The sequence below is a fragment of the Manis javanica genome, chromosome 16 (assembly GCF_040802235.1).
Source record: "Manis javanica isolate MJ-LG chromosome 16, MJ_LKY, whole genome shotgun sequence".
Classification (NCBI taxonomy): Eukaryota; Metazoa; Chordata; class Mammalia; order Pholidota; family Manidae; genus Manis; species Manis javanica.
In genome coordinates this window covers 26,878,823-26,901,815 of record NC_133171.1, presented here as the reverse complement: position 1 = coordinate 26,901,815, position 22,993 = coordinate 26,878,823, and the positions used below count along the sequence as shown (strand labels likewise).

General features: G+C 34.4%; 1 protein-coding gene across 20 annotated transcripts in view; it reads left to right on the top strand.

The window, feature by feature from the left end:
• The window catches only part of FAM135A (family with sequence similarity 135 member A), a 106,239-nt gene that overhangs the window by 47,635 nt on the left and 35,611 nt on the right, over positions 1-22,993 (top strand). For all 20 annotated transcript variants that reach the window (XM_037012545.2, XM_073224580.1, XM_037012543.2 and 17 more), the window contains 2 exons: positions 3,159-3,208; positions 8,929-9,084. In XM_037012545.2, coding sequence (XP_036868440.1) covers positions 3,159-3,208; positions 8,929-9,084 — 206 coding nt within the window. The remainder of the gene's footprint in view (positions 1-3,158; positions 3,209-8,928; positions 9,085-22,993) is intronic.

The window sequence follows — 22,993 nt, the reverse complement described above, 5'->3', positions numbered from 1 at the left end:
AGAACTTGTTGGTTTAATGATATTGCCTTAAATTTGTTAAAAAACAGTTTATCTTTAGTTAGTTAGTTAGTACCAATGATAATCAAATGTGGTTTAAAAACTGAAGCTGCTTTCATGCATTACAGAAGAAGAGAAATATCTTCAGTATCTGGTTTTGTTTTTTCAGTCAATTTGCCTTTTTTTATTCTAAATTTAAAAAGCAAAATAATTTCAAATTATTACTGTCCAGATATGTTACATATTTCAAAGGCAATACTCTGATATTATTTATGGATATATTTTCCTTATCTATCCCAGACTTTTGTTACTGAATAGCAGTAGTGCTTAATTTACTATCTTTCTTTAAGTATATTGAAAGATTTTGTTTTGTGTGATGGTATTGTAATACCATCAACAATTATATTCTTCAAAAGTTACAAAAAGCTCTAGAAATGAAAAAATAAATAAAAACACAATGTTTCCCAGTTTTCAGAAGTATGAACAAAAGGAAATTAAGGAGGCAAAATCTTTTTCTACATTTCTCAGATGAAAACTAGATCAGAAATACTTAGGCTGGATCCCTTTTCACTAAAACTGTAAAGAGAGAAACTGATATTCTTATCAGGAAGGGAAAAAGAAAGGTTGAACATTTATTGTCATGATTTTGGAATATAATTTTATATTCATATAAAGTAACAAAGAATTCATAATAGGAAATTGTGATCATTCATGACATGTTTTAGTTGTAGCAATATAGACACACTTTTAATTTAAACTATTGTATTGCCAGCCTATCAGTTTATATGTGAGCATTCTAGATGACTTTACAGAATGCTGCATAACATAACAAGGCCTCTAGAAAGAAGGGCCTGATTTTTCGCTGGATGGGAAAAGACTTGAAAATGAAAGCATAATAAAGTCAGTTAAATTAGCTGTTATTGAGCTATCTTTTATCCTTAATATCTAGCATTGTATTGGCATTTTCTGAGCTAAGTTACAAATATATGCTGAATGAATGAATATATGAATGGATGGATGGATTTAGAAAAGAAATTTAAAATACTTCTAGCTCTGACCGAGTAACCGCAGTTTCGCTAACCTGTATCAGAGAAAGAAGAGTACTAGTATATGAAGGTATATGTATAAGCAAGTTGGTGGTGGTAGTGTTCTTGGTGGCAAAACACTGAAATCAGAGATAAATGCCTGTCATTTGGCAAAAAGTAGAACCTGGAAGACATAATGAGGCACCCACACCAAGGAGTATTATGTAGCCATTTCAGAAAATGCTTTAGGGCTACATACCAGATTTCCATGGAGTACTGCTAAGAGAAAAAAGCAAATTGCAGCCAAGTGTGTAAAATACAATCCCACCTTTGTAAAACAGTGACTCCAAAACTCACCTATATATGAAAAATATGCAAGGAGACGTTCTGGACTATAACCTTGGATAAGCAAAAGGATCCAAGTAAAAAAAAAAAGGAATTTATATAAGATAATGATCATTCTTATACATTGCTATAAAATTGTATAAAAATATATATGTCAACTGAAAAAGAAAAAGTAATTAAGGGTAGAGTCTTAAACTCATTTAAGAATTCTAAATGATCTTGAAATTATTTCAACTCAGAGATTTTGAAGTTTTGCTTTTAAAACATTCTTTAAAATGTTGCTCATTGAAGTATAAACTTCAGTGGCTTTCACTAGCCCATAACACAAAGTGTACCAGTATATGCATTAGGCTTTTATATGTAAAGATTTAAAAAATGTATCAAAACTCAAAACTTTAAAAAGCTTATTTTCATTTTTAAAAATTCATAGGTAGGATATGTAACCTACTAAAACTAATTTTACTGATTTCCTTCTTTCAATCCACATGGAAGTTATAATTTTAATACGGGGTCTGCTGCTGATTTCTTAATTTTGGAAGTCTTGATATTAGAAGCCATTCATTTATCTGACAGTGAAATGATTTTTGAAATCTTAGGAAATTTCTTCAGTTATGAATAGGTTGACTGAATTTGTCAAATTTGACCCAATTTTATCTATTTCTTGGTCCATAATAGTATCTAAATTTAATGTTACAAAATTTGTGGTTTATAAAATACATATGTGTCATACTGTATTTTAGTTAACAACAGAGTATTTGTTGTTCACATCATAGCTTGGTAGTGTTTACCATATAATTGTAACTAATTATTTTATGAAATTTAAGTATTTATCATTCTTTTTATCAAGTAGTAAACCGTCTACCTTATGAGATAGTGAGCTGATGAATGAATTCAGGGATGTCATAGAATGTATTCTTGCCTTTGTGTGAGAATAATCAGTTAAACTCTTTCAGCAGTAAAATTATGGAATTTTGTGTGATCACAAATTATGCTATTACTTTTTTTTAGGACAATTCATTTTATTTTGATTTCTGATTTAAAAATATATCTAACCATGGTATTTAGAGCCTTAATGAAACTCCTTCCCTGCAAAAAATAATAATTCTATTCTATTAATTTCTGTATTCCCTTGTTAATATTACCATTCTAGTTATAAAGTATTCTGTAAAATTTATCAGTGGTTATAGATAGAATACACTAAATAAATTAGATTGTATGGAAAAATTTGCCTCAGTTTTGGACTATCTTACAGAAAACTGAATTTATTAAACTAAATTAGTAACCTTTTGTTCAAAAAGTTTTTCTCAATCATTTTCTTTAATTAGCTTATACTTTATGTATATTTTGGTTGTAAAAATTGATTTGACTCAAATTTTAGGAATAGCTTTTATAAAAAGCAAAATATACACATATAACAAAATACTAAGCTTTACTGGAATTTGTAAGAAATGCACTAAAACATAATTACATATTTTGTCTTTTCTGTGAGACAGTTGTACAAGTTACTTTAGGTATATACATATTCAGTATTTCCTTGACAGTGTTAGCTTCTCATGAGAACGGAAACACTCTGTTTAATAATCAGAACATAGAATTTAATAATAATTCATCACATTACCTACATGATTAATGAGTTTGAGAATATATTACATTGAAATTTAATTCATTTAATGTGGCCCAGATATTTCTCAACATTCTAGTTTTTTAAAGGTAATTCATTTATGTAATTTCAACATTGTTTTCAGATCTAACATTGAAATATTTTCTTTAATTACTCTTTACTCCTTTCAGAGGAAATGGATATAGAAGCTCGACTTGTTGAACTGTGTGAAGAAGTTAAGGTACTTTTTGGACTTTTGATTCCTTTTATCAAGTTATTTGGATTCTGCTTCCTGTTCTAAATATTTTGTCTAAGAAAATTTAATAATTATTTATTCTTCCTCAAATGCAAAGATAAAGTGGTTGATCATTGTAGAACCATAACTTAGTTAATCAGAGACATTTAAATTTAATTTCAGCATGAAATTAACTAATCTTTAAAATGTACATTATTCTACATATAAATGAAATAGCAAAGACAATAAACTGATTAAAAGTGTGTATTTTCTTCTGTTCTTTCAAAGAATTTCTGGACATTTTTAAACATCATTTAAACTTAACATTTTTGTAAAATGATGTTTTTTAGAATTGAAAATCTGTTTTATTTCAACAGATAATTTGTGTCTCAGACCTTTTTTCTCCCAGTTCATTCTTGTAATTAAACTGAATAGTTTTTTCTTTTTCCTTTTTTTTCTTTGCCATGGAACTAAATGTTTTGACTATTTTAAGAAAATCACTATGTATTTCACTCTCAGCCACAATAATGGAAGAAATCAGAAACATGAATCAAACAAAAATATATATTTGGCTTTAGGATATATTTCTGTATGTAAATTTGAATGAGGACTAAACACCCTTTGGGAAAGATATGTATCTTATCCTTGTAAAATTATACATATGAAGGACACACAAGTAATCCCAGAGGCTTTCCCCATGGTTCAATTAAGATAAGTATTTTCTTTAAAAAAAAATCACTAATGTCATTGTAATAGTTGCCCAAAAGAACATTAGACACTTAGAAATAATAAGATGTGTGTGATGAATATGAAAATACCTATACAGTGTGTCACTGAGATATTTAAGAAAACTTGAATGACTAAACATGTGATTTTCCTAGTCAATGAAAAATACCAGTTTATCTCAAGTTAATGACATGAATGCATTCATATCAAAATCCAATTGGAAATTCAAAAATTTTGCTCAGTTTAAAGATCACTTTCAGAAAGATAAGAATGATGAACAACTCACAAAAAATAATATTAATGTTGAGGAACTTGCCCAACTGGCTGCTAAAATATACATAAAACTACAATAATGGAAATAGAGTAGGGCTTCTCTAGAACAGAAAGACAATTCAATGGAAATAAATAGCACTAAATAATCACTAATATGTTTAAAAACTGAATGTTAGGTTTTATAAATGCTGTGATAAAATTAGCTCTTTATACCATGCTATGGAAAAAAATCCTAAATAGACTAAACAGTTAAATATCCCAAAAAGTTAGAGGAAAAAATTACATGTACATGTACATATACACATGTACATGTACATATAAGCAGTCTGATCTTGAGATATGAAATAATTTCTTCAGAGTAACAGTAAAACACAAGATATTCAAGATCTGAAACTTCTTAAAAACAAAATACACTATAAAATTGAAAGCAAGCAATAGATTGGAAGAAAATATTTGCAGTCTTTAAAACTGGCAATTGATTGATACTAACAATAAATAAAGAACAATGTGTCAGTTTCAAAACACTTGTGAAAAAGGGATATGCATAGAGGCAGTGTACAAATAGGCAAGTCTTAGCAGAACAGGTTAGCTACTGAAATGACACTGAATCTTATTCATTAGAGAAATGCAGGTTTAAACAATAAAGGGGTCTTTTTGCCCAGGAAATTTGGAAAAAAGATAGTGACTGCTAACCTGCATTGTTGATAAGGGTGTGTGAAAACTATTATCTTCATTCACCATTGGTGATTGTGGAAATTGGTACATTTTTAGAGGTCAATTCATCAGTCTATTTTAAAACATTTATTAAATACACATTTCCTCCCCCTCACCATTGGTGATTGTGGAAATTGGTACATTTTTAGAGGTCAATTCATCAATCTATTTTAAAACATTTATTAAATACACATTTCCTCCCCCTCACCATTGGTGATTGTGGAAATTGGTACATTTTTAGAGGTCAATTCATCAATCTATTTTAAAACATTTATTAAATACACATTTCCTCCCCCATAAGAATTTTTATTTAGAAATCTCTTTCACAAAAGTGCTAATATATGTGCACAAACCTGAATATAAAGATTTATAGCATTTAGTTATTACAAATTCCCAGGTAGCCATTGAAAATAATTAGGTAAATTTCTATACATTGACATGAATTCCTTAGTTCAAGATACATTTACTGACACATAATGCCAGGTACCATTTCCATGCTGAAAAGCTATTTAGCATATATTATTGGAAAAAAACAAATCAGAGAAAAAAATATGAACATGATTTTGTGTATTATTTTAAAAATAAACCTGTGTTGTATTTGATATTTACATGATTATGTATAAAATATTTGAAAGGATCTAGATACATTAATATGTAATATATATATTCCACATATGTGTGTGTATATATATATATACTATACACACAGGTGTATATAGAATATATATTATATACATGTGTGTATGTGTGTGACACTCAAAATTGATAATGATAATAAAAGAGTGGCATGAAGGCTGAGATGATAAAAAGTTTTATCCTTTGCTCTGTGTCCATTTGTACTAAATTTAAGAGTAATACATATTTATGTATTACTAATTTTCTGTAGGTACACTACATTTAAATATCAGTATGTAAATGGACATTATACAATTTCACGTTAAAACCCTAGATTGTTGGTGTTAAATTGTATAATGTACAGTGCAATGCTCGGTGAGATGTGGTGAGATACAGATTCCCATTCCTGGTAGACCTTTTTTAGAGATTAGTTTGGCAGTATACATGCAAAGCCAAAAAGAGTATTACTTCTCAGTCCGTACCAGATAAACAATCAGAGATTCATTTACATTGTAATTTATAATATTGTAAAGATGTTAACCAAAAAATACCCAGTGTAGGAGAATAGTTAAACAAATTATGGGGTACTCATAGTCTAAAAAAGTTGTACAGTCTTAAAATTGGTGCTTTTAGCAAATGTTTGATGAGGTAGGAAAACGCTCAAATTGTGTTATTCAGTGAAAACGGCACGATTCTAGCCTTTTCTCTATGTGCATAACTGAAGAAAAAATTGAAGACATACACTAATATCATCTTTTCTTTTTTTGCTTTCTCCTACTTTCCAAGTCTGTTAAAGTAAGCAATATTTTGTAATAAAACAAGATTAGTGAATGTTGTGAAAAATTATGTATCCAAATAAAACAATATAATGTTTGAAAGTATATACAAATGTAAGTCTTATTTATACATGTATACATATAAAATATTTTTTTCAAACTTAATTCTAATATGCTTTTTAACATAAAAAATATTTTACTTTGAGACTTCTTATAAACATTTACATAAACCAAATGAGTAATTTGTTTATACTTGAAGGTATGTTTTCCCAATAATGAAAATACAAAGTCCTCTCTCAGAACCTTGGTGCCATTATCCTTGAGAAATAGTAATTACAAGGTATCTAGGTAACCTTGCTGTCAGGAAAACAATGTGTGTACTTTTCAGCCTGTGATAAGGCCAAAAGAATCATTTCTATCTGTGTGTAGATTACATTGTTGACATTTGAACAATGTGGGGGTTTGGGGAGCAGTTGAAAATCCATATATAACTTTTGACTCTCCCCAAACTTAACTACTAATAGACTAGCTACTGACCGGAAGCCTTGCTGATAACAGTCAATTGACACATATTTTGTGTGTTACATGTATTATATACTGTATTCTTACAGAAAAGCTAGAGAAGAAATGTTTTTTCAAATTGTGAATCTCAAAAAAGTTGTCTAATGTATTTCTTGAAAAAATTTTCAAAGAAGTGGACCTGTGCACTTCAAATCCTTGTTGGTCAAGGGTCAGCTGTACTAGTAATAGTGTTCTGTGCCTTATGCAATGCTAGTTAATATTGTCAAATGCTTATCCAAGTCTTTTTCTAAACTCCATTTAAAACCATTTTTGGAACAATACGGCTGGTTTCAGCTTGAGTGTGAATATTAATCTTCTCTGGGTTCTTAAGGGAGACATAAAAAACTTGTTAGCTTCATTTCTAATACATTTATTAAGTATTATCTGGGGCAAAACACACCTGTAGATTTATTATGCAATCAATATTATGATATCAATATGAATAAGTATTTATATTTATCATATGTTGATTCTCTTAGCTTCCATCCCCTAATTCTGGGATTTGTCAATGTTTTCTGAGTTTGCCTATAAATTCTGGGAGCTTTTTCCTCATCTGAAGCCTGTAATACCTTCTTTGTTCATTTAATCTTTCAGTAAATATTTATTGAGTGGCTACTGGGTACCAGTAACTAAAGTCACAAAAATGAGTAAGATGCAGTCCCTTCCTTATTACTAATTTTGCTGAGTTTTTTGTTTTATAAGTTCTCTAAGTTAGGATAGATAAATGGAAGCTCGGTTTGGGTGAGGGAAGAAAAAGCATGCTGAATATGGTAGACTTCAAAAAGAAGTACAAATAAATAAGAGTAAGAGTATCATATGATAAGCAACATTTAGGAATTTTATTTTTTTAAGAAAGGAAGGGTGGGGGTAATAATTAGTACTATTCAGAACATGTTAAACTGGAGCAGTTTTCTTTTCATGTCCAAGTACAGTCATCTGGCAGGTAATGGGTCTAGGACTCAGGAGAGGTGTGATCCAGAGAGAGAGATTTAGCAGTCATTAGTATATAGATGGTAAATCAAATTACGGGTGTGGCTTTCAACCTCACTCTGAATCGACTACCTGTACCTTCTTTAGGATAGGGAAATGAGATCAGCATCTATCTTTATAATTAAGGTAGATTTCCTAGTGTTACTAGTAATTGAAGACAAATTTTTGCAACAAGATACCTGCCTGAAAATGATTGCTGCCTCAATGAATTAAATAAAAATGGTTGTGCAAAAGAGAAACAGTCATTCTCATTTATAGTCTTACCATTCTTTGTTCAAAATCTTTATTTTATCAATTTAGGAAAGGCAAATGCCTTTTAGAAGATTCTACATTTCATAGTACAATTCAGATCTCTTACCTTTTGTCATCAGTCTAGGTAAATATTTAAATAAATGGAATAATTTAATACCACTATTAGAATACGCATAATAGTATAATTGTTCCATCTGCCTTTCTTCACTAGACTGTGAGCTTCTTATATTAATCTTTGTACTTGTAGAATCTTTGTACCTCTGTACCCTCGCATTTAAAATGTGATCAATAAATGGTGAATGAATTGCTAGAAAGGAGTGTTTGACAACTTTGTAAAACTACAAACAAAATAGAACCCAGGAACATAGGAGTGAATGAAAAGCGATTAATATTTTAGAAAGCATCTCAGTCCTTTCTGAGGAGTTACAGATCTTTTAAGTACTTTAGCTGATTGGCGGGAAGAATATTTTAAGATTTGATTATCTTTCAAAAATTTCATAACTTTCTCCATGATATGTATATTTTGTTTAAAACAGTATTTGAAGTTAAAAATACTCTATAGAATCCTGGTTTGTAATTTTGAATTGTATTTAACATTATTTCAGTAAGAAGATTATCTTAGATAATGAAATATCCGTTAAGTTGTTGAAAATTGCTTCAGTAACTGTCAAATAGAAAAATACCATTGGTTAGTTGGTTTCTCTCTACAACACATTTATTTTTAAAACTAAAAATTTGCCTTTGTGTTAATATTCCCAATAATGTATTTAGATATGTCAAGTCTCAGGAAGCAGTGAAGATTGTTTCTTGTCATTTCAGAAAGTAGAAAATCCTGATGAACTGGCTGAACTTATAAATATGAATCTTGCACAACTTTGTTCACTTCTAATGGCTTTATGGGGACAGTTTCTGGAGGTCATAACACTACATGAAGAACTAAGACTGTTATTAGCACAAGAACACCATGCTTTGAGGGTAAGTTAAAGAAAAGTGATGGTAGAGCATTTAAATGAGTATTACTATCTTTAGAGTATCTTCAGAATTTGTTATGAATAAAAAGCCTGGTTTTTACCTAAAATGTTAATAATCAGAAAAGGAACACATAATAATCCTTGTGTTTTTGTTTCATTTTTTAAATTAATAGGTGAAGTGTTTACCTGTATTTTTCTATCTCAGTTATAATTCCTGCTAGTAAGGAAAACCACCTAAATGTAAATATAAATAAAACAAAAATATATGATACAGGATACCCCCTGGAACCCAAGAACAAGAATTATAGGCAGGTCTCATGAGGCACAGAATCAGGAACTAGAGAGTCGTCTCAGACTAATGCGGAGTCTCGCTCTCCAACTTTTCCTCCGTTTCTCTCTCCTTCCTTCGCCTCACTTCCTGGGATGTTTACTATGAACCTGGAAGGCTGCGGGGAATGGTCTAGACATACATGTTTGCTGGAGGCTTAGTATGGGCATTATTTAGAAATTTTTGTATAATCTTATTGTGTAGCACGTCAAGAGGCTTTGAGATGCTAAACATCTGACTACCTTTCCAGTCTTAGCTCCTTTTGTACTCTAAACACTAATTTTCCTGACTTGCTAGTACTTCCTCAAAAACATCATGTTTGTTTTCTTTTCACCTTTTCCTTGTTTTTTTCTTAATTATAAAATATATAAACAAAGTAAGAAAAATCACAAAACATGCACATTTAAATAAATAATTAAAAACATACACTCTTTAACAATCACCCAGATCAAGAAATAGAAAATTGTCAACACCACAGAAATCCTCTGTGTGTTTTTTTCCAATTTCTATTCCCTCCCTGATACTTAGAAGTAATCACCATCCTGTCCTTTTTGGTGCTGAGTTCCTTCTCTCTGACTTTTACCACCTATGTCTGCACACAAAATAAAAGGAGTTTCATCCTGTTAATGTTATTCAGCCTATGTTATTGAAATCTGTGTAAGGGAAATCATACAGTGTGTTTTCCTTTGTATCTTGCTTCTTTCACTTTAGATTTTGTTTGTGAGAGTAATCCATTTTTGTTCATTTTCAATGCTGTGTATTTCATTTGAATATATGCACAACTTGCTTATCCATTCTACTATTGGTGAACATTTGGATTACTTCTGACTTGTAGCTACTACGAACTAAGCTTCTGTGAACAATCTTGAACATATTTCCTGGCGTATCAGTTTCTCCAAGTATTTACCATGAGGGAAATTGCTGTCATAGGAGATGCGTAACTTCAGTTTTACTAGTTAATGCCACACTGCTTTCCAAAGGGGTGCCAATTTTCACTCCTCCCAGCGCTGTGTGAGGGTGTTTGTTACTCCACATACTCCCCAACTCTTGATGTTGGCAGACTTTTACAATTCTGAGTATCTGATGGATGTAAAATGGTATACCATTTTGTGTTTAATTTGCATTTTTCTCGTGACTTGTGCAATTGAGTACTATTTTGTATGATTATTAGTTATATAGATTTCCTCTCTGTGAAGTGCCTGTTCAAATTGTTTGCCCTTTTTTCTGTAGGATTACCATTATTTTTCTTGATTTGTAATAGTTTTCTATGTATTCTAAATACTGATTCTTTACTATATGTGTTATAAATAAATCTCTCATTTCATGGTTTGTTTTTTCACTGTCTTTGAACTGTCTTTTGATGAATTAGAGGTCTTATTATTAGTGTTAGGTTGAACAGAAGAGAAAGGCCAGACATAGATATATTCATATTTATACATAAAATATATAGATCAGCAAGGCAAAAGTGAGATTTTCAGTAAATTGTGTTGGAACAATTGTGTATCCATATGTGGAAAATATTATATAAAGTTCAATTCCAGGTGGGTTGAAGACAAACATGAAAGGCAAAATCATAAAGCTTATGAAATGTCATAGAGAACTTACAAAAGAATTACAAAAACAGTATGAAATACTGCCATATAACTTTCATCAGAATCTCACAAATTACCATTTTGGCACATTTGCTTTATCATTCCTTTTTTTTGTAGATAGGTACATATGTAAATATATACATACATACTTTTTTTCCAGGACCACTTGATAGTTATAGATATGCTCTGCTAAATACTTGAGGGTATATTGAGTAAGAACAAAGTTAGTCTCTTAATCACAGTATAACCATCAACTTTTCAAAATATAATGTTGATATAATACTGATATCTAATGTATAATCCATGTTTAAATTCGATCAGTTGTTCCTAATAATGTCCTGTGTGACAGCCATTCTCCTTTTCCAGGATCAAATTCTGTATTTGTTGACAACTGCATTGTATTCAGTTGTCATGTCCCTTTCAATTCTTTAGACTCATTTAATCTGGAATAAATAGTTTCCTGTGTTTTCTTTATCTTTCATGAATTTAACTTTTCCAAGAGTATGGGTAGTAGTTTTATAGGCCATTCTACAATTTGAGTTTGTATTATGTTTCCTCATGATTAGATTCAGGTAATACAGTATTAGTGGCAATACTGCATTTTGCTTATTAATCCATTTTGGTAAATAATATTTTCTGGGAGCTTATTCTAAATTTATTGATTTACTAGCATCAAATAATTCATAGTATCATTTAGTTACCTTTTTATTTTTTTTAACAATTTTGTTTATTTTTTTATTAAAATATAGTTGATATGCAATATAATATTGATTTCAGGCATACAACGTAGTGATTAAACAATTATCTACATTAGGAAATGCTCACCACAATAAATGCAGTTACCATCTGTCAACATACAGAAACATCACAGTGATGCTCACAGTGATGCGGACTGTATTCCCCGTGCTGTGCTTCTTTGCTACTCTTTTTAACACGTGCAGTATTGGTGGTGTTCTCCTACTTCATTCTTGATTCTAGTTACTTGTGCCTTCATTCTTTTTTTCATCACTGTTCCTACCAGAAGTTTGCCATTTTATTAGTTTTATCAAAGAATCAGTTTCTGATGTTAATTGTACGTTGTTTTTTGATTCATTTGCTTTGCTTTTTACTTTAGTCTTTTCGTCTGCTTTCTGTACATTTATTTTACTGTTTTTTTCAACTTCTGTAAGTAGATGCTTAGTTTCTTAATTGTAGAATTTTTTCTTTTCTATTCTAGACATTTATGTTTGTAAGTTTCTAAGTAAAGCTTTAGCTGCATTCCACAAGTTTTGATACATTGTTTTTTATCCTTCCATTCTCAGTGTTTTCCAATCTTTGTGAGCAATTCGTTCTTTAATTCAGCATTATTTAGAAGAAGTTTTTTTCCCATTTACATATAAAATGGCTTTTACAGTACATCTGTTCCTACGTTTTCTGTATATAAACAGAACCAATATCCTAGTCAATAACAGGACACCATAAAAAATAATTTATACACATGCCATCCCTAAATCCCCAAGCAGGAACTCTTGGCAGCCTCCTGTAACAGTTTGTTTATGAGCCTACCATCTATGGCATAGAAATCTTTGACTTAAAGCAACCCATGTAAACAACACTATTATAAAGTATATATTGGCTATATTCTTATATTTAGCTGTTTTCACTTTTCCCCTGCTCAGAAGTCCAAGAAATTAAGTGCCTGCCCATAGTCAGTCTTTTTCTGAAATAAAAGACCAGAGACAGTTTTTATCCACGCGTTGCCATATTTTGTATCAAGTTACCCTGTAATCCTAAAGTAGAGCTTGGCACTTAGCCCAAAGGCAGTCCTCTACAGTGTGTACATGAGGAAGACTAGTAATTTTTGAAGGGACCTACTGCAAAATCTCTGCTGGTTTGGTCATTTTCTATTAGAAGAATGACTGGCTAAAGTATTCAAATTGTTTCTCAAGTGACTTAAACATGGGACACACAAGAAGATACCCACAGTAAGTAAGCAACGGCAGAAACCAAGAGGGAGAAGGTCAGAGGCAAAAGTCTTGAGGTGGTAGAAGCCATGAGCCAACCAGTTACCATAAGGTAGGGATGAAAGTAAGAAAGCTTGAAAGCAAAGCAGAGAGTCAGAGATAGAGGGATATGAAAATGGAGAAATGACTGGAAAAGGGAACAACACACGCTTGTTTCTGAAACATCAGATACTAGTTGGAATAGTAGTGTCTTTGTTATTCCTAAATGGCAATGAACAGCATTCCAATTTCATAGAACTGGCTGCTTGCTGTGGAAGTCAGGTCCCTGGATGTACTTTACTGCATATTGTTATTAAAAATCCCACACAGCCTCAGGTAACCTGAACATATCTCTCTCTTGTTAACTAAAAAGCCTTCAAATACCGAAGTATGTTCTTTATGTTCAAATATATTAACTAGTCTATTTCCAAATACACTAATTTCCTAGTTGTCCTTTTGTTACTGATTTCTAGCTTATCTTCATTGTTAGTAAACGATCTGTGTGATTTCATTACTTTAATATTCTTTGAGTCTTGCTTGCTTTACTTTAGCAGGAATGTGTATTCCTCAGGTTGCTGGCTTAAGTGTTATAAGTACGTCTGCTGGGTTAAGTTTACAAATCATTTTGTTCACAGTTTTCATATTTTTGATGAGTTTATAGCTGCTAGTGCTATCAACTACCAAGTAAAGTATGTTAAAATCTCCCATTACAATTACGAATTTGTTCTTGTCTTTTGTTACTAGGTAAATGCAGAGATGAAATTTAAACCCAGCAGTATGGCTCAATAGTCTGTTTTTTTCATCGCTTAATAGGTTGCCTCTTAAAATAGGGAAAAGAATGATAGCAATGATCAGAAGCAACCTTATAGCATAATATTTTATTGGGATGACCCCCAGGGTGAAATAGGAACAAGAAGGTAGACTTCAATAGAGAACAGCTGGTGAACATAATCTTGAAAAAAGGGATAGGGGGCAAAAAAGGAGGCCAAGACAAAAATCAGATTTATGGAAAACAAAAATGCCAGAAAATAAACTGTGAAATTTTACTTAGAGATTCCCTTTTTTCACCCCACTCCAGATACCAGGATAGGGCCTATTTAACTCCTAAAGGAAACAAGGAGGGGTTATTAAGACAGTAAAGACGTGTCCTAATGTTACTTAACCAGGGATATAAACCTTGCCCTACTCTGCCTTGTCATGTATCACAAAAACTGTCGAAATAATGGCATATTATATCCTTTGACTCCCATTTATGCAGTTCAACAGGGACTTTGTTCATAAAATATATCAGTATTCTGAGAATATGTTGCTAAACGTACAGTGACCAAATTAATCCAAAGGTCTTTAATTGTTTGTACAGTGACAGACTTGGCTATAATAACGTCTGTAGGCTGTCTGATAATACATTCAGAAGCAGGACAACTGAACTAAGTCACAGAAGTGAGCCTGTGGTATGGAATCTCTTCTTTGAGGGTGGAAGCAAATAGTGAACCAAAGAGACTGAAAAGGGGAAATGTAAATCTGTATTTGAAAAGAACAGTTTATTGAATTAGTTCAGTGTTGGTTCTACCATGTTATTTGATAGCAAGATTCAGAAAGTGCAGATTTTCAGATTCTGGGAAAATTAAGTCATCCAAAATTGTTGAATTCTAGAGTCAACATGCCATACACATTCACATTAGAGTGTAGAGACTGCTGTACATGAATGGTTCCCAGTGCCCCATACTAATTAAAAGGATAAAAGAGAGTGAGTCAGCATCATGGCAGCATAAGATGTCCTTCATTTTTGTCCTGCCCACAACAAAAATTCAGTATCCATCCATGAATGAAAGGGACTTTGTGGGCGCGGTGTATCTAGTGCCATACACCAAGGGACCCAGGAGGAGTCTGACCTACCTATGCATTGGGTAATAGGCAGAGACTTCATTCCTTACTGTGGACCCTGCAGTGGCTTGTTAATCATCTGTAGCTCCTCTTGGCTACAGTGTGGGGGCTCCTGGGGAACTTAATTAGACAGATACCCACAGTTGTGAGAGCGTTTGTAGGAGTCCAGGTTTCAAGAGAAGTTCCATGACTCCATTGGAGCAAAAAAAAGTTTAGATGCATTAAAGTTCCGGAAAGAGAAACAGTTTGTCACTCACAGCCCCCACCCAAGGCAGCATAGCTTAGGTCTAAGAAAGCCCTTCTTGGTCCTTGATTTCTCCTGCAGGCCAAGAGGAGAGTGGATGAGTGAGTACCTAGTTTCCCAGCTTGCAGGACACTGCCCAAGAGGCTCATCTCCTCTCACCCCATCCAGAGCACCAAATCGGGAGCTCCACACTGGGGGAAGATACTGGAAGGGCGGCAGATGGGACTCTCAGAAGGCATTAAAGGGACATGGATCCTGCTCCCTGCATGTGGACTCCATGAAGAAGTCTGCCCATGAGCCGCTTAGAAAACCTCATCCACAGATTCCTCCAACTGGACATGGGCACCTCCATCATCCTGCATGCTTCACCCACACATACCCCCACTCTGTAGCTGGCTTTCTGTGTGTACTCCCAAAGGCAGTGGTAAGAGCAGGCTTTGGCAGACCGTTACCTGCAAGCCAGAGAGACACTACAAACTTGGGCTGTAGCACCACCTTTGGAAAACAAAGATAGGCTGCCAGCACTCAGTCTGGTGTGTTGCAGGATGGAGAGAAGGAACATAAGCTTAAGAATTCTGCTACAATATGGAGCAAGAAGTGTGGACCATGTGTATCTGTAGAAGGTCTGAGAAAGCCTCAGCATCTCTGTCAGGGCTAAAGAAGGTAAAACAGTAATACTGGAAGAGAGAACTGCTACTTGAAATGTGAAGATAGCAGTGCAACACTCCAAGGAACATTAAAAATCAAGGAAATGTGAACTTACATCTACATGATGATAAAGCCTTATGGTAGCTGCAAAGCAAAAAGCTACAGTAGAATCACAAAATATTAAGGGAACCAAAGCATAGTATTCTAGCAAATCATCAGTTGACAAAGGAAGGCATCAAGAGAGGAATATAGGAACAAGGAAACTACAAAACAGCCAGAAAACAATAAGATGAACGTTAGCAGTACATCCTTACATGTTAATTGCCACTCTAAACGTAAATGGAGCCAGTTATCCAACCAAAAGGCATTGAGCAGCCGAATGGTTTTAAAAAAAATTTTCTTCTTTTTTCCCCAAAAGAACCAACTAACTATATGCTACCTACAAGAAACTCATCAGCTTTTCAGGGGCTCAAAGTGAAGTGATGCAAAAAGATACTCCATAAAGTGAAAACTGAAAAAGAACAGGAGCAGCTATGCTTATATCATACAAAGTAGACTTTAAGCCAAAATGGTAACAAGACATAAAAAAGTCCTTATATAATGATGAAGGAGTCAACTCATCAAGAAGACCTAACAGTTGTAAGCCTAAATTCACCCAACATCTGAGCACCTTAATATATTAAGCAGATACCAGCAGATATGAAGGGAGAAATAGAAAGCAATACAATAACCATAGAAGGCTTGGATTCCCCACTTCAAGCAATGGATAGATCATACAGAAAATCAACAAGGAACCATGGGATTTGAACTATGTATACTTTAGACCAAATGGATCTAACAGACATATAAAACATTCCATCCAACAGCAACAGAATATATATTTTTCTCAAGTATACATAGAACGTTCTCCAGGATGGATCATATGTTAGGTAAAAAAATAAGTCTTAGCAAATTTAAGGAGATCAAAATCATACCAAGTATCTTTACTGACCACAGTGGTATGAAACTAAAAGTCAATTAATAGGAGGAAATCTGGAAAAATCACAAATACATGGAAATTAAATGACTCCTCAACAACCAGTGGATCAAATATCTCAAATAAATAACGAAATTTTACACCTCAAGGAACTAGAAAAAGAAAAAACAGCCCAAAGTTAATAGAAGGAAATATCAAAGTTTACACACTGACATCATGCTCAACAGTGAAAGGTTGAAAGCTTTTCCTCTAATATCTTTTATATATCAAGAGTACTCAACAGTCCTATTCAACCAAGTATTGGAATACTAGCCAGAGCAATTAGATAAGAAAAAGAATAAAAGGCTACTAAATCAGAAAGGAAGAAGTAATGTTTCTGCTTGCAGATGATATGATATGTGAGAAATCCAAAAGACGTCATCAAGAAATTTTGGAATTAATGAATTCAGTGAATGTATAGGATGTAAAATCAGCATACAAAAAGTAATTGCATTCTGTACACTAACAGTAATATATCTGAAAAAGAAATAAAATAATTCCGTTCACAGTAGTATCAAAAACAATAAAGTACTTAGAAATGAATTCAACCAAGGAGCTGTAAGCTCCTCTCTGTGTACTTAGAACTACAAGACTTTGATCAAAGAAATTGGAGAAGACAACAAACAAAAGATACCCTATGTTCATGGATCAGAAGAACTATTATTGTTAAAATGACCATACTATCTGAAGCTTATATAGTTACAATCCAATCCCAATATTTTTCACAAAAATGGCAAAAACTAAAATTTGTGTGAATCCACAGAAGACCCTGAGTAACAGCAATCTTAAGAAAAAAAGAACAAAGCTAGAGACATCACACTTCCTGATTTCAAGCTATAGTATAAAACTATAATGATCATGGGTGGAGCCAAGATGGTGGCGTGAGTAGAGCAGCAGAAATCTCCCAAAACCACATTTATCTATGAAAATATAACAAACACAACTCTTCCTAAAATAGAGAACAGAGGACACAGGACAACATCCAGACCACATCCACACCTGCGAGAACCCAGCGCCTTGTGAAGGGGGTAAGATACAAGCCCCGGCCCGGCGGACCCGAGCACCCCTCCCCCCAGCTCCCAGCAGGAGGAGAGGAGTCAGAGCGGGGAGGGAGAGGGAGCCCAGGACTGCTGAGCACCCAGCCCCAGCCATCCGGACCAGAGCGCAGACACAGTGCATGCGCGGGATCCTGGATACTAGGGAAACAGGGCGGCAGGAATAGTGAGCGGGTTCCTGAGGCTGACGCCGGAGAACAAAGAAACGGGAGCAACTTTTCTTTTTTTATGCTGAGGGGGTGCCTGAGAACAAAGAAAATCGCGCATTTTTCCTTTTTTAAAAAAATTATTTTTATTTATTTATTTTTTTCTTTTGTTGTTGCTGTTGTTGTTTTGGTGTGGAGAGTGCTTTTAGAAGTCTTAAAGGGGCAGGACAGGACACTTAGCCCAGAGGCAGGGAATCTGGGGATCTCTGGGCACTCTAACCCCCTGGGCAGCAGGGAGCACAGAGGCCCCTTACGGAGATAAATAGCCTCCCGGCCGCTCCCCCTCCAACGGGGCTCCACCATTTTGGAGGAGCAGCCCCAGCCAGGCCATGCCCACAGCAACAGCGGAGATAAACTCCATAGCAACCGGGCAGGAAGCAGAAGCCCTGTCTGTGCACAGCTGCCAAGCACAAGCCACTACAGGTCACTATTCTCTCAGGAGAGGAAGGCCACAAACCAACAAGAAGGGAAGCTTTTCCAGCGGTCACTCGTACCAGCTCTGCAAACTATCTCTATCACCGTGAAAAGGCAAAACTACAGGCAGGCAAAGATCACAGAGACAACACCTGAGAGGGAGACAGACCTAACTAGTCCTCCTGAAAAAGAATTCAAAATAAAAATCATGAACATGCTGACAGAGATGCAGAGAAAAATGCAAGAGCAATGGGATGAGATGCAGAGAAAAATGCAAGAGCAGTGGGATGAGACGCAGAGAAAAATGCAAGAGCAGTGGAATGAAGTCCGGAGGGAAATCCCAGATGTCAGGAAGGAGATCACAGAAGTGAAACAAACCCTGGAAGGATTTATAAGCAGAATGGATAAGATGCAAGAGGCCATTGAAGGAATAGAAACCAGAGAACAGGGACGTATAGAAGCTGACATAGAGAGAGATAAAAGGATTTCCAGGAACGAAACAATACTAAGAGAACTACGTGACCAATCCAATGGAATAATATCCATATTATAGGGGTACCAGAAGAAGAAGAGAGAGGAAAAGGGATAGAAAGTCTCTTGAAGAAATAACTGCTGAAAACTTCCCCAAACTGGGGGAGAAAATAATCGAACAGACCACGGAAATACACAGAACCCCCAACAGAAAGGATCCAAGGAGGACAACACCAAGACACGTAATAATTAAAATGGCAAGGATCAAGGACAAGGAAAGAGTTTTAAAGGCAGCTAGAGAGAAAAAGGTCACCTATAAAGGAAAACCCATCAGGCTAACATCAGACTTCTTGACAGAAACACTACAGGCCAGAAGAGAATGGCATGATATATTTAATGCAATGAAACAGAAGGGCCTTGAACCAAGGATACTGTATCCAGCACGACTATCATTTAAATATGATGTCGAGATTAAACAATTCCCAGACAAGCAAAAGCTGAGGGAATTTGCTTCCCACAAACCACCTCTACAAGGCATCTTACAGGGACTTCTCTAGATGGAAGCACTCCTAAAAAGAGCACAGAACAAAACACCCAACATATGAAGAATGGAGGAAGAGGAATAAGAAGGGAGAGAAGAAAAGAATCTCCAGACAGTGTATATAACAGCTCAATAAGCAAGCTAAGTTAGGCAGTAAGATACGAAAGAGGCTAACCTTGAACCTTTGGTAACCACGAATCTAAAGCCTGCAATGGCAATAAGTACATATCTCTCAATAGTCACCCTAAATGTAAATGGACTTAATGCACCAATCAAAAGACACAGAGTAATAGAATGGATAAAAAAAGCAAGACCCATCTATATGCTGTTACAAGAAAATCACCTCAACCCCAAAGACATGCACAGACTAAAAGTCAAGGGATGGAAAAACATATTTCAGGCAAACAACAGTGAGAAGAAAGCAGGGGTTGCAGTACTAATATCAGACAAAATAGACTTCAAAACAAAGAAAGTAACAAGAGATACAGAAGGACACTACATAATGATAAACGGCTCACTCCAACAAGAGGATATAACCATTCTAAATATATATGCACCCAACACAGGAGCACCAGCATATGTGAAACAAATACTAACAGAACTAAAGAGGGAAATAGACTGCAATGCATTCATTTTAGGAGACTTCAACACACCACTCACCCCAAAGGATAGATCTACCGGGCAGAAAATAAGTAAGGACACAGAGGCACTGAACAACACACTAGAACAGATGGACCTAATAGACATCTATAGAACTCTACATCCAAAAGCAACAGGATATACATTCTTCTCAAGTGCACATGGAACATTCTCCAGAATAGACCACATACTACCTCACAAAATGAGCCTTAGTAAATTCCAAAATATTGAAATTCTACCAACCAATTTTTCAGACCACAAAGGTATAAAACTAGAAATAAATTCTACAAAGAAAACAAAAAGGCTCAGAAACACATGGAGGCTTAACAACATGCTACTAAATAATCAGTGGATCAATGAAGAAATCAAAATAGAGATCAAGGAATATATAGAAACAAATGACAACAACAACACAAAGCCCCAACTTCTGTGGGACGCAGCGAAAGCAGTCTTAAGAGGAAAGTATATAGCGATCCAGGCACACTTGAAGAAGGAAGAACAATCCCAAATGAATAGTCTAACATCACAATTATCGAAACTGGAAAAAGAAGAACAAATGAGGTCTAAAGTCAGCAGAAGGAGGGACATAATAAAGATCAGAGAAGAAATAAACAAAATTGAGAAGAATAAAACAATAGCAAAAATCAACGAAACCAAGAGCTGGTTCTTTGAGAAAATAAACAAAATAGATAAGCCTCTAGCCAAACTTATTAAGAGAAAAAGAGAATCAACACAAATCAACAGAATCAGAAATGAGAACGGAATAGTCAAGACAGACTCCACAGAAATACAAAGAATTATCAAGGACTACTATGAAAACCTATATGCCAACAAGCTGGAAAACCTAGAAGAAATGGACAACTTCCTAGAAAAATACAACCTCCCAAGACTGACCAAGGAAGAAACACAAAAGTTAAACAGACCAATTACGAGCAAAGAAATTGAAGTGGTAATCAAAAAACTACCAAGAACAAAACCCTGGGGCCGGATGGATTTACCTCAGAATTTTATCAGACACACAGAGAAGACCTAATACCCATTTTCCTTAAAGTTTTCCAAAAAATAGAAGAGGAGGGAATACTCCCAAACTCATTCTATGAAGCCAACATCACCCTAATACCAAAACCAGGCAAAGATCCCACCAAAAAAGAAAGTTACAGACCAATATCCCTGATGAACGTAGATGCAAAAATACTCAATAAAATATTAGCAAACAGAATTCAACAGTATATCAAAAGGATCATACACCATGACCAAGTGGGATTCATCCCAGGGATGCAAGGATGGTAAAACATTTGAAAATCCATCAACATCATCCACCACCTCAACAAAAAGAAAGACAAAAACCACATTATCATCTCCATAGATGCTGAAAAAGCATTTGACAAAATTCAACATCCATTCATGATAAAAACTCTAAGCAAAATGGGAATAGAGGGCAAGTACCTCAACATAATAAAGGCCATATATGATAAACCCACAGCCAGCATTATACTGAACAGCAAGAAGCTGAAAGCATTTCCACTGAGATCGGGAACCAGACAGGGATGCCCACTCTCCCCACTGTTATATAACACAGTACTGGAGGTCCTAGCCACGGCAATCAGACAAAACAAAGAAATACAAGGAATCCAGATTGGTAAAGAAGAAGTTAAACTGTCACTATTTGCAGATGATATGATATTGTACATAAAGAACCCTAAAGACTCCACTCCAAAACTACTAGAACTGATATTGGAATACAGCAAAGTTGCAGGATTCAAAATTAACACACAGAAATCTGTGGCTTTCCTATACACTAACAATGAACCAACAGAAAGAGAAATCAGGAAAACAATTCCATTCACCATTGCATCAAAAAGAATAAAATACCTAGGAATAAACCTAACCAAAGAAGTGAAAGACCTATACCCTGAAAACTACAAGTCACTCTTAAGAGAAATTAAAGGGGACACTAATAAATGGAAACTCATCCCATGCTCATGGCTAGGAAGAATTAATATCATCAAAATGGCCATCCTGCCCAAAGCAATATACAGATTTGATGCAATCCCTATCAAATTACCAGCAACATTCTTCAATGAACTGGAACAAATAATTCAAAAATTCATATGGAAACACCAAAGACCCCGAATAGCCAAAGCAATCCTGAAAAAGAAGAATAAAGTAGGGGGGATCTCACTCCCCAACTTCAAGCTCTACTACAAAGCCATAGTAATCAAGACAATTTGCTACTGGCACAAGAACAGAGCCACAGACCAGTGGAACAGATTAGAGGCTCCAGAAATTAACCCAAACATATATGGTCAATTAACATTTGATAAAGGAGCCATGGACATACAATGGGGAGATGACAGTCTCTTCAACAGATGGTGCTGGCAAAACTGGACAGCTACATGTAGGAGAATGAAACTGGATCATTGTCTAACCCCATATACAAAGGTAAACTCAAAATGGATCAAAGACCTGAATGTATGTCATGAAACCATTAAACTTTTGGAAGAAAACATAGACAAAAACCTCTTAGACATAAACATGAGTGACCTCTTCTTGAACATATCTCCCGGGCAAGGAAAACAACAGCAAAAATGAGCAAGTGGGACTATATTAAGCTGAAAAGCTTCTGTACAGCAAAAGACACCATCAATAGAACAAAAAGGAACCCTGCAGTATGGGAGAATATATTTGAAAATGACAGATCTGATAAAGGCTTGACATCCAGAATATATAAAGAGCTCACACGCCTCAACAAACAAAAAACAAATAACCCAATTAAAAAATGGGCAGAGGAACTGGACAGTTCTCTAAAAAAGAAATACAGATGGCCAACAGAAACATGGAAACATGCTCCGCATTGCTAATTATCAGAGAAATGCAAATTAAAACTACAAGGG